At 43.5% G+C, this 16334-nt stretch overlaps 3 protein-coding genes across 13 annotated transcripts in view; all 3 read left to right on the top strand.

Moving 5' to 3' along the window:
- grip1 (glutamate receptor interacting protein 1) overlaps positions 1-4821 on the top strand; it is a 36144-nt gene extending 31323 nt beyond the window's left edge. For all 11 annotated transcript variants that reach the window (XM_069519810.1, XM_069519805.1, XM_069519811.1 and 8 more), the window contains one exon: positions 127-4821. In XM_069519810.1, the coding sequence (XP_069375911.1) occupies positions 127-426 (300 nt within the window). In that variant the 3' untranslated portion in view covers positions 427-4821. The remainder of the gene's footprint in view (positions 1-126) is intronic.
- A 984-nt stretch (positions 4822-5805) lies between these two features.
- Positions 5806-7760, top strand: lsm8 (LSM8 homolog, U6 small nuclear RNA associated). The gene is made up of 4 exons (XM_020113955.2): positions 5806-6040; positions 6300-6340; positions 6453-6580; positions 7232-7760. The coding sequence occupies exons 1-4, from the start codon at positions 6010-6012 to the stop codon at positions 7320-7322; spliced, it is 291 nt and encodes a 96-aa protein (XP_019969514.1). The 5' UTR covers positions 5806-6009; the 3' UTR covers positions 7323-7760.
- Positions 7761-8273: 513 nt separating this feature from the next.
- LOC109645949 (leucine-rich repeat-containing G-protein coupled receptor 5-like) overlaps positions 8274-16334 on the top strand; it is a 17438-nt gene continuing 9377 nt past the window's right edge. The window contains exons 1-5 of the mRNA XM_069520118.1: positions 8274-8753; positions 13921-13992; positions 14761-14832; positions 15060-15131; positions 16104-16319. Of these exons, the coding sequence (XP_069376219.1) occupies positions 8455-8753; positions 13921-13992; positions 14761-14832; positions 15060-15131; positions 16104-16319 (731 nt within the window). The 5' untranslated portion in view covers positions 8274-8454. The remainder of the gene's footprint in view (positions 8754-13920; positions 13993-14760; positions 14833-15059; positions 15132-16103; positions 16320-16334) is intronic.

Genomic DNA, 16334 nt, shown 5'->3' with positions numbered 1-16334 from the left:
CTAAACTGTTACAGTGCTGTTTGGTGTAATTGAGTGGTTTTCCCATTGAGAGGCTGCTAATGAAAACGATACAGTCACCGCCCTTCATCCAAAAATCTGTTTGTCAACACCTTTTCTGTTTTACAGATTAACCACGTGCGAACCAGGGACTTCGACTGCTGCCTGGTCGTTCCTCTGATCGCAGAGTCTCCAAATCGCTTGGATCTCGTCATCAGTCGAAACCCAACCTCCTCCTGTCTGCTGGCCAATCACACTGATGGCACCACCAACAGTAGCCACTCCCCTCAGCCAATTGGCAGTGACCTGGGACCCCCTGAGCTTTCTATTGGCCAAGGAGATGATTGTGGTCCAATCAAGTGGAGCCAACCGGGAGATTTGCTGGGGGCAGGGTTTGGGGTGGGGCAGGTGAGTAATAGCTCCTTATAGCAGACAAACCTGGATCTAACTGGATTAAACTGGTTGAAACCAGACTGGAATACAGGAGAACAATACAACAAAGTTAAGTCAAACTGGGTTAGACCCATCCAAACTGGTTCAGAGTGGACCCCCATGGTGCTACATACACCCCCTGGATGAACTTTGACGTTTAACCACTACGTTTGACCCTTAAACTGCTAAAGGAGCCTGAAAGCACACAATGGACTGGAAAAACTCCTCACCTTTTCATCTTAACCAGTTCTGCAAACTGGTACTACTGGTGTCACTGGAACCAGAACTATGACCACTGATCCTACTGGAACCACAACGCAAGCTACTGATACAAGATTAATGGGTACTGGTTCTACTAGCCCACATCCATGCCCCCTGGTTCTACTAAAGCTGGAACCACAGACTATAGTCTTATTGGTCTAAGATCAGTGGACACTGGTTCTACAAGCCTAGAACTAGGACCATTGGCCCTACTGGATTTAGAGCCACAGCCACTGGTCTTTCTGGTCAAAGACACTTGTGTTCTGGTCTTTAAGGGAACAGAACCATGGCTAGTTGTCCTACTGACATCAGAACCACAGCCACTGTTCTTACTGGTCTAAGATCCATGGTTACTGGTTCTACAAGTCTAGAACAAGGGCTACTTGTCCCACTGAAAATAGAGCCATGGCCAGTGGTCCTACTGGTCCAAGAAACATGGGTTCTGGTCTAAGTGGTAACAGAACCCTGGCTACTGATCGAGCCAAAGCTAGCTGTCGTACCTGTTCCTAGACATGGCTCTGGTTCATGGTCTCAGGGTCAAACAACCATAGGTACTGAACCTACTGAAGCCAGAGCCATAGCCATTAGTCTTAATGGTCCAAGACATGGTTCAAGACATGGTTCTTGCTCATGGTCCTGGTGGTTACAGAATCCAGACTGCTGCCGCTACACGTTTAGAACCATGGCTCCAGGCCTGTCTAGTCTTGCTAGAACCAGAAACATGGTTTTTGGTTGTGCTGACCAAGAACCACATCAGCACAAAGACTCCAGAATCCAGAACCTGCTGATAGACAGGCACAATGCCAAGGAGACTAGAGATGCTCCGATCAGGGTTTATATGATGTCATCATACAAACTAGTGCTGATCACTGACTGGTTTCCGTTCTTAAAACGTTTTGCAGGAATTTTCTGCATGAGAAACCCTTTAAAACCCATCACCCTCCATCAGGTCTGTCAATAATGAAAGCCAGGTTATGTTCTTCTAAAGGCCAAAATGTTTGTACCTCTTAGAAATGGTCACACCAAGTATTCTTGCAAAAGAAGTTTCCAATAACTCCTGAAAAGCACTTTGGTTGAAGCATACTAGCACCTTGACTCTGCCCCCACTGGTTTTATCTGTCACAACTTGAGTGGAAGCTTTTAAACATTGTGAAAAAGGTTCAGATCCCACAAGGTTTTTCTGGACAGAAGCACTGTGAAGTTTTATTTTGAGCACAAGATTAAAGATTATAAGTGCAAGTGGTGAGATATTAGAGAACAAGCAACGTGGAAAATGATTATGTTTCAGGTCAGAGGTTGTTGGTTACGGTAAGAATCTAGAAGGGTGGGATCCACAGGGCCACATAACCTTGCAGCTGCTCAAACTCAGTTCTGCAGGATGGGCAATCCTCCACACGTCTGAAACTCTGACACATCCCAACATCCATAACGTGCTGTTGGGCTAATGCCACTTACAGATACTGCATTTGAGTCAACAGTGAAGCACGGAGTCCCAACAATGCTGACATCTATACGCTTCTTTTTTACTGTTTCAGTACGTTAATCAGAGCTTGTGTCATTTGATGATGATCAAGTAAGACAAACAGTATTTAAAGAAGAACTTCAGACCTTCGTAGAGTTTTCTGAGGGATTGGAACTGTAATAAATTGATGAATTATCTTTGGCCAAAGTTTTCAATGGCTGTAAGATATAAGATTTCATTGTGTCTCTGATACTCTGAAGCTTCCAGTCTTTTAATGACAGGAGGAAAGACCCAAAGATTCAAAACACTTTATCCAACCATAACTTCCTGTAAAGTCGTAACATCCTTAGACAAACAGAGATGGTGGACGTGGTGACTGTGATCACCATTCAGTCAAAGGTAGAAACTTTCCAATTACAAGTGGTGGGTTCAAGGGCTAGGTATCGTTTCAGGTCGAGTGTCACAAAAATAAAACAATAACCAGTTGTAGTTTTGAACAGCGATGATGGATTTTTCAGCATAAACATAATTTTTGATTTGTTGAATTTTACAATCAGAAATTTCCATTATTTATCAGCTGGTTCTGATCGGAGCATCCCTGATAAAAACAGACAGAAAGACGGGTTCAGTGTCAAGATTTGAGTTCAGTGCCATGAACGAGCTGCAGAACAGAAAAGTAATAATGACGAAGAGACTGAGCAGTTCAATAAGAATCTTTTTCTACTGTTTACACCTGTTGGACTGGCCACACTGTGTATGTATGTATGTATGTGTGTGTGTTATGTGTGTGCGTTAAACACAAGGCCAGTTAAGCCCCTCCCACCTCAATTTCTAGTCTTGGCTGTGCCCGCCCAACCTCCCTCCCTTCTACCCTCGACCAATAGGCAGCCAGGATGAGAGACAGACGGCAATTCTGATTCAGCTGATTGGCTGGAACCAATCAGAAAACAAACGCTTCCCTGCCTGTCTGTGATTGGTTCTCCTCAACACGTAAATAAACCAATCAGCTCCAGAAGAAGCCAAGCATGCCCGCCCCCCCCCCCACCCCCTGACCCCCAGTAACAGTGATCTATTATGCTAATCGATCTGTGTTTTTTGATTGACTTGTCAGTTTTCTCTGTTTGTTCGTTTGTTTCCATGACGACTGATTCTGAAAAGATGTAAAATAGATTGAAAAAGAAGTTCAGTCATGTCGCTGTTCACATCGAAACCATCGAACCCTGACGACCTTCACCTCATCACCACAAAATGTTACACGAGAAAAAAGTCCTGTTTGAAGGAAACCTGTGACAGTAAATACCTGTGTGTGTGTGTGTGTGTGTGTGTGTGTGTGTGTGTGTGTGTGTGTGTTTACTTTGGATTGATGTCAACATCTTCCAGCTCTCACCTCATACTGAACTCACTTTAAACCAGCCAATCAGAACCCTCCCTGACTCGAAGCGACTAATCGCTGGAACAGATTCTGTGAAACGAGAGCTCTGATTGGATAGCAGTGATTGGCTCTCTCTGTGTAGCTGGCTGTGATTGGCTGCTCTACTCCATCCTAAACTTTGACAACTTATCATCTGAAGCACAGTGCTAGCATATTGTTAGCATGTAGCGAGCAGACACTGAGCACAGGAATAGCATTAGCCTAACGTGACTAAGATGAATTCAGCACAATGTCAGCACTCGTCACTGACACCTCACCACCAGGAAACCAGACAAACACCTGGAGCACACACCTGGAGCATAACAGGGCTACATCTGGTGAAGTAGTGAGTTAGCACATAGCTAACTCAGGTCTCTAACCACAGCACTGGTTAGCAGCACACATTCAAAACAAGGCTAACAAACGATTAAAACATAGTATTAGCCAATAGTTGTTTACCATTCAGATAAAGTATGGCTAACACCTGGCCAACTCAGCTAGGTGTTAGCACAGAGCTAACACTTAACAAACATAGCTAAAATAACATTACAGGCAAAGTTAACGCATAGCAAACACGGCTATCATTCAGTTAGCACAAAGCTAACGCTTGGTTAACACTGCTAGTGTTTAGTTAGCAGTCAGCTAGCATCGTAGGACATTAGGCAAACAGTGAGCTCAAACTCTGATAGTTACCATAGCAACTCAGTCGTGCTCAGTAACCAACCGTTCCACCAATGGGAAGAGGGGCGTGGCTTCAGGAGGGCTGGACAAGTGAGCTCCTAAGCCATAAACACTGTGTGTCTGTGTGTGTGTGTGTGTGTGTGTGTGTGTGTGTGTGTGTGTGTGTGTGTGTGTGTGTGTGTGTGTGTATGTGTGTGTGTGTGTGTGTGTGTGTGTGTGTAACATTGCAGGGATTTGCACTCTAGTGATTCACCTCAGCAAGACGTCCACCAGACACACATGCACTCACACTCAAACATGCACACACACACAGACTGACACACACACACACACATTGCACTGCCATTTTAAAGTAATTGGTCAAATTTGTTTCCATGTAGCTTCACCAACCAACCAAACTATTTTTCTTTAAAGGAACAGGGATGTTGTAAAGTATTTTTGTACAAATTTAATACTTTGGTAGCATGATCGACGTTCCTGATGTTTGTCCTGTCGGGCTCCACTGCTCTTCTCCACCTTCCCTTTGTATGGACGACTACTGAGCAACAATAAAGATGAAGACCTGCTGGGACCACTCGACTCGTGTGTCATCTCACACTGAAACACCAACATGTTGTTTTTAAATACAGACACTCAAGCTGTGTTTTATACTAAAGATTCTGTGTGTTCTGAGATTAAGTTAAATAAAATCTGTATAGTTACAAATATATTCAAAAAAGTAAGATTTATTATTGAGTTCACAATATTACAATATAATTCAGCAGTATAAAATACATACAAAAAGAATATATAGATCATACATATTTTAATACTATACATTTTAATACTATGATTTATATCATATTTATAGAGAGAGAGAGAATTAGTGCAATTTATGTAAGGTTTGGTAATTGTTATTTAAAAATGTTTACAGTGTGTATAATTTATTCCTCAATATAATTTATGTACAAAATATATTTAAAAACAATCAACTAATTACTAACAAAATAAAGTTTATTGCCTTGTATCATTTTTTGAAAATAGTTTGAATTATAAAAAGTCTAAATGAGTAAATTATATGTTAATTAGTATAAGGAATGAGACTGTACTTCAATTACTTTAAAACCAATTATTATACAGTTATTTTTATATAAATTAAACAATGACTAATTAATAGTCAATTGTTATTTCTTCATCAAAAGATAAATCTGGGATCAACTGAAGTCGCCTGGTACTTGTCATGTGTGAATTACTAGTGATTTAAAAAACATTTATTATAATACAATTAAGTATAATTTATAATTGAAGTATAAACGATGAGTATAATATATGAACAATTTTGTTTAAATAATATCGATGTTTTTCGGAAATGTATAAATTACTATTGTGCATATTTGCCAGAACATTTATGAAATAGTATTATCATGACCTAGGTTTATAACATATATATTAATTAATGAGAATATTTGATGAATGAGGAAACAAATGAAATAATGTCTCGTTAGTTTAAATGAGTTAATGGTTTATAAATTATATTTATCTGAGAACAGAAACGTTTGAAAGTGAATCTGTGGTTCGACGCTCTGCTTCCGCCTCTGTGTGTGATTGCTTCTGTCTGCTCGCTGTTGTAGCTGTTAGCATAAGTTGCCTGTGTTAGCTCCTCTGTTAGCTCCGCTGTTAGCTCCTCGTCTCGGTCGGACTCTTTTGATATCGACCCTCACGGACCCGGTGGAAACGCTCGGCCTCATTTTCGCCCCAAACACAGACACCGAGCCCCGCAGGAAACATGTCCACCGCCCTGGAGAGCTACATCAACCGTATCCTGCCGCCGCTAGCTGCTAACATGCTAACCGCCCGTCTGAATGAATGGAAGACTGCTCGTTAGCTCAGGAGCTAAGCTAGCTGTATTTTTAGGTATTTACTAACTGACGGTGTTTTCACTCGATCTTTCAGCGGCGCCGGATTGAAGCTAAGATTCATAGAAGTCTCGAAATAGAAGTTTGTCGCTCGTGTGTTTGTTTTAAGCTTTAATTTAATGTTGTGTCCAGAAATGTGGTTTCTTTAACTGAGGTTCAGGCACCGTGGCCATCGTCACCTCAGACGGGAGAATGATTGTGGTGAGTTTCACACGTTTGATTAAAACTGTTGATTTAACTGATTAATCATCGAGATTATTATTGATCTGCAGATGATTAATGTGTGTGTGTGTGTGTGTGTGTGTGTGTGCAGGGCACCCTGAAGGGGTTCGATCAGACCATCAACCTGATCCTGGATGAGAGTCACGAGCGGGTGTTCAGCTCCAGTCAGGGTGTGGAGCAGGTGGTTCTGGGACTTTACATCGTCCGAGGAGACAACGTGTGAGTTTAACTGCGTCTTTAAGAAGAAATGGTGATTTCAGACCTAAACCGCACCACAGACGTGTCCCTCACATGTTCCTGACGTGTCCCTCACATGTTCCTGACGTGTCCCTCACATGTTCTGCAGGTTCTGTATGTGAGAACAAATGTCTGAGTCAGTGTCTCTAAAAGTCAGTAAAATGTCAGAGTGAGAAAACAGCAGGAAAACATCTGGAACCTTCCCAGTGAGCGAGTGGACGTGTCTCTGAGGTTTCTAACACGTGACGGACGTGAAACTGGACGAACACAAATCTGTCAGGATGAAGAAGAGGAGCCGAACATGCAGAAGACGAAGACGTCATGATTGTCCTGACATTTCTGGTGTTGATGAATGAAGTAGATGTGCAGCTGTAGCAGACATGAGAAAAGTCATCATCACTTCTCATGTTGAGAGGCTGGTTTCTGTCGACTCTGCCACCAGGGGGCGTGATGCACATTCAGAGTCACTTGCTTCTGCAAACACCATCACCCAGTTCACGTCCAGATTCATGTTGTGAATGTTTGAATCAATATGTTTCACTGGAGATTAAACTGAACAAGAAGAGATGGAAATAAAAAGATAATGTTTTTACTCAGTTCAGTTTGTTGAAGATCTGTTCTGTTTTGTTTCAGCGCTGTGATCGGAGAGATCGATGAAGAGACCGACTCCACTCTGGATTTAGGAAACATCAGAGCTGAGCCGCTCAACTCAGTCGTCCACTGACCCCTCGACCTTTGACCCCCTCTTTGACCCCCCCCCCCCCCTCCCTCCACTCTCACCGATCCTGGCTGCCATCTCCACGGCGACAGGAGGAGAGTGACAGCACGACTGACGCAGCCTCTGAAATCACTCGTTCGTTCACTCGTGCCTGATGTGATGTCTGCTGCGTGGTGAGACGTTCAGGGACGAGTCGTGAACAGGAAGTGATTTCAGCCTCAGCGTCAGTCGTGTGGACGAGCGTCACCGGAGTCTGTTTCACGCTGGATCAGCTGAGAATCCGGAACACGGACTGAAAAGTTTAACGCAGCGTCCGTGACGACGACCTCAGTTTGGACTTTTTATAAATGAAGACGTGAAATGTTCGAGTTGTTTGATGAAAGTTTTTTATGCTTCAAGTCCTTTTGTCACATTGTTTTGTTTATTAAAGTTTCATGTCTCATATTCTGACTCAACGTCTGATGGTTCACTGAGCTGAAAATATAATTATAATAAATACAATTTGAATTATGTTCATCAACGTCCAACTTTATAAATCTGAAGATTTAAATTTTCTGGTTAAGTGTGAAAACACTGAAACTACACAATAAAAGACCTGAGGATCATTTTTTTATTTATATTAAATATTGAACTTGATGAAAAATGATTTAAAAAAAACTATTTTGATCTTTGAATTTTAAACTTTTGTGTTTTAAATGTATTTATTTTGTCCAAATGAGACTAAAAAAAATCTCTTTTTCAAAGAAGCAACAGTTTTAATCACATTCAAACTTTATCATATAAAACCTTTATCCACAGATATTATAGATATTCACAGAAATATAATCAATAACTGGAAACCATTTGTTGATCACACACACACACACACACACTGTCTCACACACACACACACACACACACACTGTCTCACACACACACACACACACACACACTGTCTCTCTCTCTCTCTCTCTCTCTCTCTCTCCCTCGCTCGCTCACTCAACCTTCAGGCTTCAGTTCAAACTCTCTGAAACAGTTGGACTTAGTTTCTGAACCGGTTTGAATCCGGATCACAGGATGTGGATCTGATCCGATCCACTTTAAATCTGATTCATTTTCTCTGGAGCTCAACCTTTTCTCGGGAGACACCGTGGAGGACATGCCGGGGACTGTGGCTCTCATCGCCGCCTTCGCGCTCCTCTCGGCCGGGTTGAGGAGCTCCGCGTTCGGCGCGGAGATGCTGGGCTCCGTGGCCGCGGAGGAGAGCTCCACCGCCGCGGTGACCAGCACGGCTGTGGCCGGGGCGTGGAGCTCCGGGGACGGGGACAGAGGAGCGGGGAGCACCGGCTGCCCTGGCCGCTGTCGGTGCGAGGTGGACGGGCTGCTGCACCGGGTGGACTGCTCGGACCTGGGGCTCCGGGAGATACCGAGCAACCTGAGCGTGTTCACCTCCTTCCTGTGAGTCCGCACCGAGGGTCACTGTGCCCACATGTGTTTACTGTGTTCACATGTGTGTGTTTACTGTGCACGTATGAACTGCAACATGTGTGCGTGAGAATCGCAGCACCTGTTTATTCCTCTCGCGCTCTGCTGGAACGCACGCGCACGTCGTGATCAGTTGTTGGATGAAGAAAAGTTTGAAGAGAAGAAACTGAGTTTGTTCAAAGAAAGAAAAACTAAAGTCAGAGGAGGAAGTTGTTGCTCAGGTTCTAAGGTTCTGAAACAGGTTCTAAGGTTCTGAAACAGGTTCTAAGCTTCTACCAGGGTCTGAAGCAGATGTTGGTTCCACTGATGGTGAATGAAGATGGAGGTCAGTCAGAGTCAGACACATCTCAGACATGTGAGCAGCTGAGGAGGATCCAGAGGTTCTCCAGGGTTCAGGTGCTTCTGGTGGTTCCAGTTCTCCTGAAGCTGGTTCTCGGGGTTATTGAGGAACTTCTCTTGAGTTGTGGAGTTTCAGGAAGTGTTTGTTGTTGTTGTGAAGGTTCTCTGGACACATGGACAGATTTGATGTCGTGTTGATCAAATTAATATTCAACAATGAACGCAGCAGGTCAGTGATGCTTGTGACGTAACGTCGTCTGATCCAACGTTTCATCTGAGCTGTTAGTTTGAGTCTCACATTGTAATTTAGGGACAAAGAATCTAGTCTGACGTACGTTCGTCGTCTGAGGAACCTGAAGAGTCTGAAACAAGCGAGGTGGGAAAGAGTCCTGAGGTCAGAATCATGTTCTTATAAAATAGTAAAGAAATGAAAAACATCCAAGTCGAATTGAAACTCTGAAACTGAAATGTTTCTGTATTAATACATGTTTTCAGCACATGAAGTCTATGAACTGAAGATATTCTCTGGTCAAACTGACCCAGAACAGTTTGTTATTGACGCAGAACAACATTCAGAATCTTAGTTTCAGTGTTTCCACTCCAGCAGGTGACGAGCGTCTGAGTCTGAACCTCAATTCATTCAAATCCATTTCACCTCACAGCAGGTGACCGGGCTCAACACAAAACATGTTTCAGCTCTGGCAAAACCATTACATCACTGTACACTGTGTGTGTGAGGGAATGTGTGTGTGTGTGTGTGTGTGTGTGTGTGTGTGTGTGTGTTTGTGGGAGGAGAACCTGCCCGTCTTGGCTGTGGTCTAAAAGCTGCACAATGTCCAGGATTTAAGTTTCACTCTCATTAAAGGAAACCTTCTTCAGTTCTGTGTGTGTGTGTGTGTGTGTTTCAGTGAAAGCACTTTCCTTACAGTTTGTCTAGGACAGGCAGATGGACAACACACATACACACACACACACACACACACACACACACACACAGTCGATCAAAGGTTCTTTGTGTCTTTATTAAAGCTCCAATCAGAAGTTCAATCCAACAAAACATCAAGGAGATTCTGTGTGTGTGTGTGTGTGTGTGTGTGTGTGTGTCTGTGTGTGTGTGTGTGTGTGTGTGTGTGTGTGTGTGTTGTCGGTCGGTCACCAGTATCCCACAAACCCACAGCAGGTCCATTCACCTTGTTACGATGCGTTCAGGCGACTCGTCAGTTTGTTGTTGTTCCCAGATGTTTGTGTTCAGGGTCACTGGTAAATCTGAGGATGCAAATAAATTCTTCTGCATGCTGTGGTTTTGGCGGCATGGTGGTACAGTGGTTAGCATCACAGTAAGAACGTTCCTGGGTCGAGTCTTGGTTCATTGAGAACCTCAGTTGTTCGTCAGAATTACGGTTGTTTGTGTGAAACTGGAGAAAAGTTTGATTCTTTTGTGCCAAAAACAACTGGTTCAACTTTTACAAACCTCTAAAGTTTAAAACCTCATTATTAATCATGAGAATAGAACAACCGGTGAATTTAAAACATTTATTGTGCGTTTCCTTTATAAGCTGACGACGATGAAGTTTCATTAATGCAACAGTTTGAATGAATGAAGCCAAGTACATATGAACGATCTTTTAGCCCCTCCCCTTTGGCAGCCATGTTGGAGGAGCTGGTCCTCAGTCCGTCTCTGGTGTTGACGTGTTTCAGTGGATTAATGATCGGAGATAATTTTATAGAAAAACATTTTCATCATCTATTGAAGAAATCACGTTGTCCATTTACCTGCTGCAGGATCGTCAAGGTACACACACACACACACACACACACACACACACACACACACACACACACACACACACACACACACAGGTAAATGAACGGCCAGTCTCTTCCCATGAGGTTGTGAGAGAGGTCAGAGCTGTAGATTAATAATGTGAGAGGTTTAATTAGTGTTTAGACCATAACGAGTCGTCTTATTCAAACTGCTCCTCCATGTTAGCAGCTGGGACATGGACCAAACTGAAAGCTCAAAGTAGACGTTAAATAAATGTTTCTGAGGTTTCAGCTCGTTCTCATCTCACTGAAGTTTGTTCAAGTGTTTCTGATCAGTTTGGTTTGAATCAGTTATTCAATGATCGAAAAACAGGCGGAGACGTGATGATTGACAGCTGACTCCTGATTGGACGAGTGTGTGAAGAACGTCTGGTAACGACACGTGACCTGATGTAAACAAGACGGAAAATATCAACAAGTTGTAGCCTTCGCAAAATTAGAAAGAAGAAAAAACCCAAATGGTAAAAACTGGAGCATCGTCCTTTAAACCTTTTCAGGTTGAGGTTTAAAAAGCGATGAGTCACCATCAGACTGTGTCACACGGAAGCACTGGATGACATCATGTTCGTCCAGCTCAGTCGTCAGGTCGTTGTTGTTCTCACTTTGTTTCTAGTTCAACTTGTTTATGTTGTGGAAACTTGTTCTCTGGAATCAGGAAGCTCAGACTGACTCGGGGACTAAACCCCCCGCGACCACTCGCTCCGGGTGGGGGGCCCCCCCGCCGCCCCGCCCCCAAAACACTGAAAGAACGACTGAAAGACTGAAAGAGGACAAAACCAGAGCGAGGCCTCACTGTCACACTCTGCCTCCAACTACACAACTCTCTTTTCTCTCTGTCGTCAGAGTTTGTCTTTCTGCCGACATTTGAATAATCGTGTGATATCCATCAGTTTGAGCCTGAGACAGAAAAGAGACAAAACACACACACACACACACACACACACACACACACACACACACACAGAGCCGCATCTATCTCATTACACAGAGGAAGAAAACCACACAACATGGTTAATGTATTCGTCTTTTACTTTCACTCCTCAGAACACAAACAATCACTTCAGGGATCTGAACTTGTACAATTCAAATGCTTCGTCTTTGTGGAGCTGAAACTCAAACTGTGACACACGATCCTGAAAAACTAAAACCTGTTAGAGCGTTTATAAAAGTTTACAACTTTTTCTGATAAATGTTTGACTCAACGTGAGTCACAGAACAACTCAAATTAAAAAAAGACAAACTTTTCTTCTTCTACGATTTCGATAATGATGGAAACCTTTATCAGAGTATTTCCTAATATATATTTGATTTGTTCTGTAAAGAAATGTCTAACTTTAATATCAAACTTCAGAGAAAAAGAAAAGTAGCAGAACGGTATCTGTTCTCATCATGTTGAAGAGGTGTGACCACGTGTAGAGACGTTCATGGACCTCAGTCTGGGTAATGAACAACTCTAAAGATATATATTGTGAGTGGTAGTTAATAAATGAAGTGAATGGACACAGTGATACAAAGTGAACGTGTGTGTGTGTGTGTGTCTGTGTGTGTGTGTGTGTGTGTGTGTGTGTGTGTGTGTGTTAATGTTGTAAAAACCAATCGGCCGTAACTCTGTTGGTCTGAGAGTAAAGGAGCATTCTGCTAAAATACGTCCAAACAAACGTCTCTGTGTGACCAGACTACCTGTTGACAATGTCGTAAAGCAACACACACACACACACACACACACACACACACACACACACACACACATTAACAGGCTTTATGGTGTGTTGAGAAAGTTCTTTAACAACTGGTGTATTCAACCTGCAGACACACCCTCACTGTGTGTGTGTGTGTGTGTGTGTGTGTGTGTGTGTGTGTGTGTGTGAGACAAAGACACTCTGTCTCCCTGTCCTCCCGAGTGGAAAGACGCTACCTCCCGATGGTTATCAGACACAGATAGCAGGAACAGACGAGGTCAGATAAGGAGAAGAAAAGCCGAGAGGAAGAAGAACGTTGTGGCACCAACACAACATTACAACAAACGATTGTCCCCGTCCCTCCGAGCCAATCACAACCAGTGACATCACCTCGTTTTGACTTGTTGCTGAAATGACCTTTTGTTCCGAGTGAGTTTTGAAGCAACTGCTCCAAAGCTTCGTTACTGGTTCGATTTCACCTGGTTCGTTTCAGACGCTTCAGTTCCGTCTGAACCTGAAGATCAGGTGTGAAAGTTCCTCAGACTTCAGTCATGTCCCCAACTGACAACACGTCGGTGAGGACAGGACGTCCGTATGTTTCTTTAGTCCCTAAATTACAATGTGAAACTCAAACAGATGAACAAACATGAAGCTTCAGACTCTGAGCGTTGTCCTCGAGTGTCCACATAGTTTTGGCCTGTTGATCACTCTGTGAAGCTTTTTTAAAAAAAAACGTCTCATGATTTATTTCGATTTGTCAAACAACAGTTGTAAACTACGAAACGTCCGACGTCACTTATTCATTCATTACTTTACTTTCTCTCTTTCCAGTAACTTCCACTTCTGTCTTGTTTCTCACTCCGGTGTGTGTTGACTCGCTCCTCTCACCAGGTCTTTAAAGGAGGCGTGAAGTCCTGTGTGTGTGTGTGTGTGTGTGTGTGTGTGTGTGTGTGTGTGTGTGTGTGTGTGTGTGAGTGTGTGTGTGTGTGTGTGTGTGTGTGTGTGTGAGTGAGTACTGAGTAGACGCTTGTGTAACTGAATGTTTTTACATGTGAGCTGTTTCAATGGTTTCTGTGTCTGAACCAGACTCTGACAGTTTTTATGTTTTTATAATTAATTGATGTTTTTTATTAAAGCTGAAACTAAATATAATTATGAACTGACAGAGTTTGTATCTATAGAGTCTTTATTTCCATTTATACTTTTATATACAATCATTCTATTCTTTTACTTGTGACTTCTCAGTGTGAAGGTAGAGAGACTTTAACGATCACTTCTCTCTCTCTCTCTGTCGGCAGTGATCTGAGTATGAATAATCTGACTGTGTTGTCCAGCGGAGGTTTGTCCAGCCTGCACTTCCTGGAGGAGCTGTGAGTGACACACACACACACACACACACACACACACACACACACACACACACTGATCTTTTTCTTAAAGTGATTAATTATCTCCTGGTTGTCACGGCAGCGGCGTCCTGTGATGTCACGACCACGTTCAGACGTGCATCAGCGTCAACAGCTGACCTCACAGAGACCTGAGCATGACTCTGCCTGTGATGTGTGTGTGTGTGTGTGTGTGTGTGTGTGTGTTTGTGTGTGTGTATATATGTGTGATATTTGTCACCGCGGCGTGAGAAACGTCACCACGGCGAAAGGACACCGCAGAGGTGCATGCTGGGTACAAGCGGACAGACTGACCTCTGCGTGACCTTGAAGAGTCAAGATACACATGACTGATAATTGATTATTGATACTGATCAGAAAATGATGCACAATATATAAAATACATATTCTACTTATCATTCTTCTTATTACTAGTACTACTAGTAGTAGTAGTAGTAGTAGTCGTAGTAGTAGTAGTACTGGAGTTGTGTAGTAGCAGGAAACGTCAATGAAAGAAGTAGAATTTCAGCCACTTGTATTTGCAACATCATTCTTAAGGTCAGTGACTGACGCTGCATCATGTCCCATCTGCTACCATGGAGGAGGCGGGGTGTATGACCTATATTGCAGCCAGCCACCAGGGGGCGATGGAGATTCTTTGAGTTCACTTTTGGAGGCATTGTGTAAAGTCTGTATCTTAATGTGCAGTGTGATGATCGCCCCCTCTCTCTCTCTCTCTCTCTCTCGTCTCAGGCGTTTGGCAGGAAACGACCTGTCGGCGTTCCCCAGCGGAGCGTTCACCGGCCTCTACAACCTCAAAGTTCTGTAAGTTGACGTCTCGGTGCAGGAGCGTCCTCACAGAGACAGTAACACACTCTGAGTGTGATGACGATGTTAATGATTCACAGACACAGTTTGAAACAACTCATCTTAAACTGGTTCACTCAACTAATGATTCTAGTTATTGTTTGTTTGTTTCATTCCTCAGATAAAAAGTGTAAATGAACTGTTCAAAATTTAGTTTCATTATTTTTCTCTCGTCTCTTTTGCAGGATGCTTCAAAACAACCAGCTGACGTCTGTTCCTGCTGAGGCCTTCAACAACCTGCACAACCTGCAGTCACTGTGAGACACACACACACACACACACACACACACACACAGACACACACACACACACACACAGACTGGTACATTAATGTATGCAGTCCAGTGTTCTCTCAGCCTGAGCAACACACAGTAATTATGCTGAAACTGTACCTGTGTGTGTCTGTGTGTGTGTGTGTGTGTCTGTGTGTGTGTGTGTGTAGATAAGGGGATGAGAATAGAGACGTCTAAGGTCTCCCTCTCTCTCTCTCTCTCTCTCTCTCTCCCATTATGTGAAGTCCCATCCTCCTCTTCTCTCTGTACATGAACGGACGACGTGTCATTCGAACACAGAAACTTTGTGTCTCACATCAACTCTGAGTCAAAACCACTTTCACCAGCATAGTTTTCCAGATTCGGTCGTTTTAGTCGAGTGAAACACGTCAACATCTTTAAACAGTTCAATCTCCTTGTTTTCAGTCGGAAGACAAATCTGAACTGAAATGAGACGATCTGTTCTACGGAGGATTTCTCTGTTAGCGAGGGGGTAGAGCGCTCATCCTTAAACCAGGAGGAGATTCGATCCCAGTCTTCCCCACCTGTGTGCCGACGTGTCCTTGGGAAAGATGCTGAACCCCAAGTTGCCCCTCAGCAAGACTAGAAAAGATCTTTGTAAAAACATTTACCTGTTATTTAAAGACAAAAACAATCCAGAGAAATATAAGGAGAAACCAGTGATCATGAGGAAACAGAGTAAATCATCTTAGTGTTTCTGTGGCACTGCCCGACACAATCCTCTCAGCTTTAAGTCTGAGCTCATTAAAATACCTCCGTTTGTCCCTGAGAGCCCGATGGCAGCTGAGCAGCCGCCGGTCAAATACTCGACCTCTAAAGTTCCCCTGAAGCAGCTTCACAGTGAAACGACAAACAAAGAATCAAGAAAGAAAATTAAATCACAATTATTTTTCTGTGCAGTTTTTAATGTCGACATCTGTCTCCGTTTTCCCGCAGACGTCTCGACGCCAATCACATCTCCAGGGTTCCGGTCGGCTGTTTCTCGGGCCTGCGCTCGCTCCGTCACCTGTGGTTGGACGACAACTCTCTGACGGAGGTGCCGGCGGCGGCTCTGAGCGACCTGCCCGCCCTGCAGGCCATGACGCTCGCCCTCAACCTCATCAGCCACGTCCCCGACCACGCGTTCAGCAAACTGGGCCGCCTGGTGGTGCTGTACGTCTCACCGAC

The sequence above is a fragment of the Paralichthys olivaceus genome, chromosome 23 (genome assembly GCF_024713975.1).
Source record: "Paralichthys olivaceus isolate ysfri-2021 chromosome 23, ASM2471397v2, whole genome shotgun sequence".
NCBI classification, from domain to species: domain Eukaryota; kingdom Metazoa; phylum Chordata; class Actinopteri; order Pleuronectiformes; family Paralichthyidae; genus Paralichthys; species Paralichthys olivaceus.
Note: the sequence above shows the minus strand (reverse complement) of the source record. Positions and strands in the feature narration are given on the sequence as shown.

Excerpts from the sequence above, each read along its gene's own strand:
- lsm8 (XM_020113955.2), top strand. The coding sequence starts at position 6,010 with ATGTCCACCGCCCTGGAGAGCTACATCAACC. Across the intron at positions 6,041-6,299 it reads CCTGGAGAGCTACATCAACC|GCACCGTGGCCATCGTCACC; the intron begins GTATCCTGCCGC and ends ACTGAGGTTCAG. Across the intron at positions 6,581-7,231 it reads ATCGTCCGAGGAGACAACGT|CGCTGTGATCGGAGAGATCG; the intron begins GTGAGTTTAACT and ends GTTTTGTTTCAG.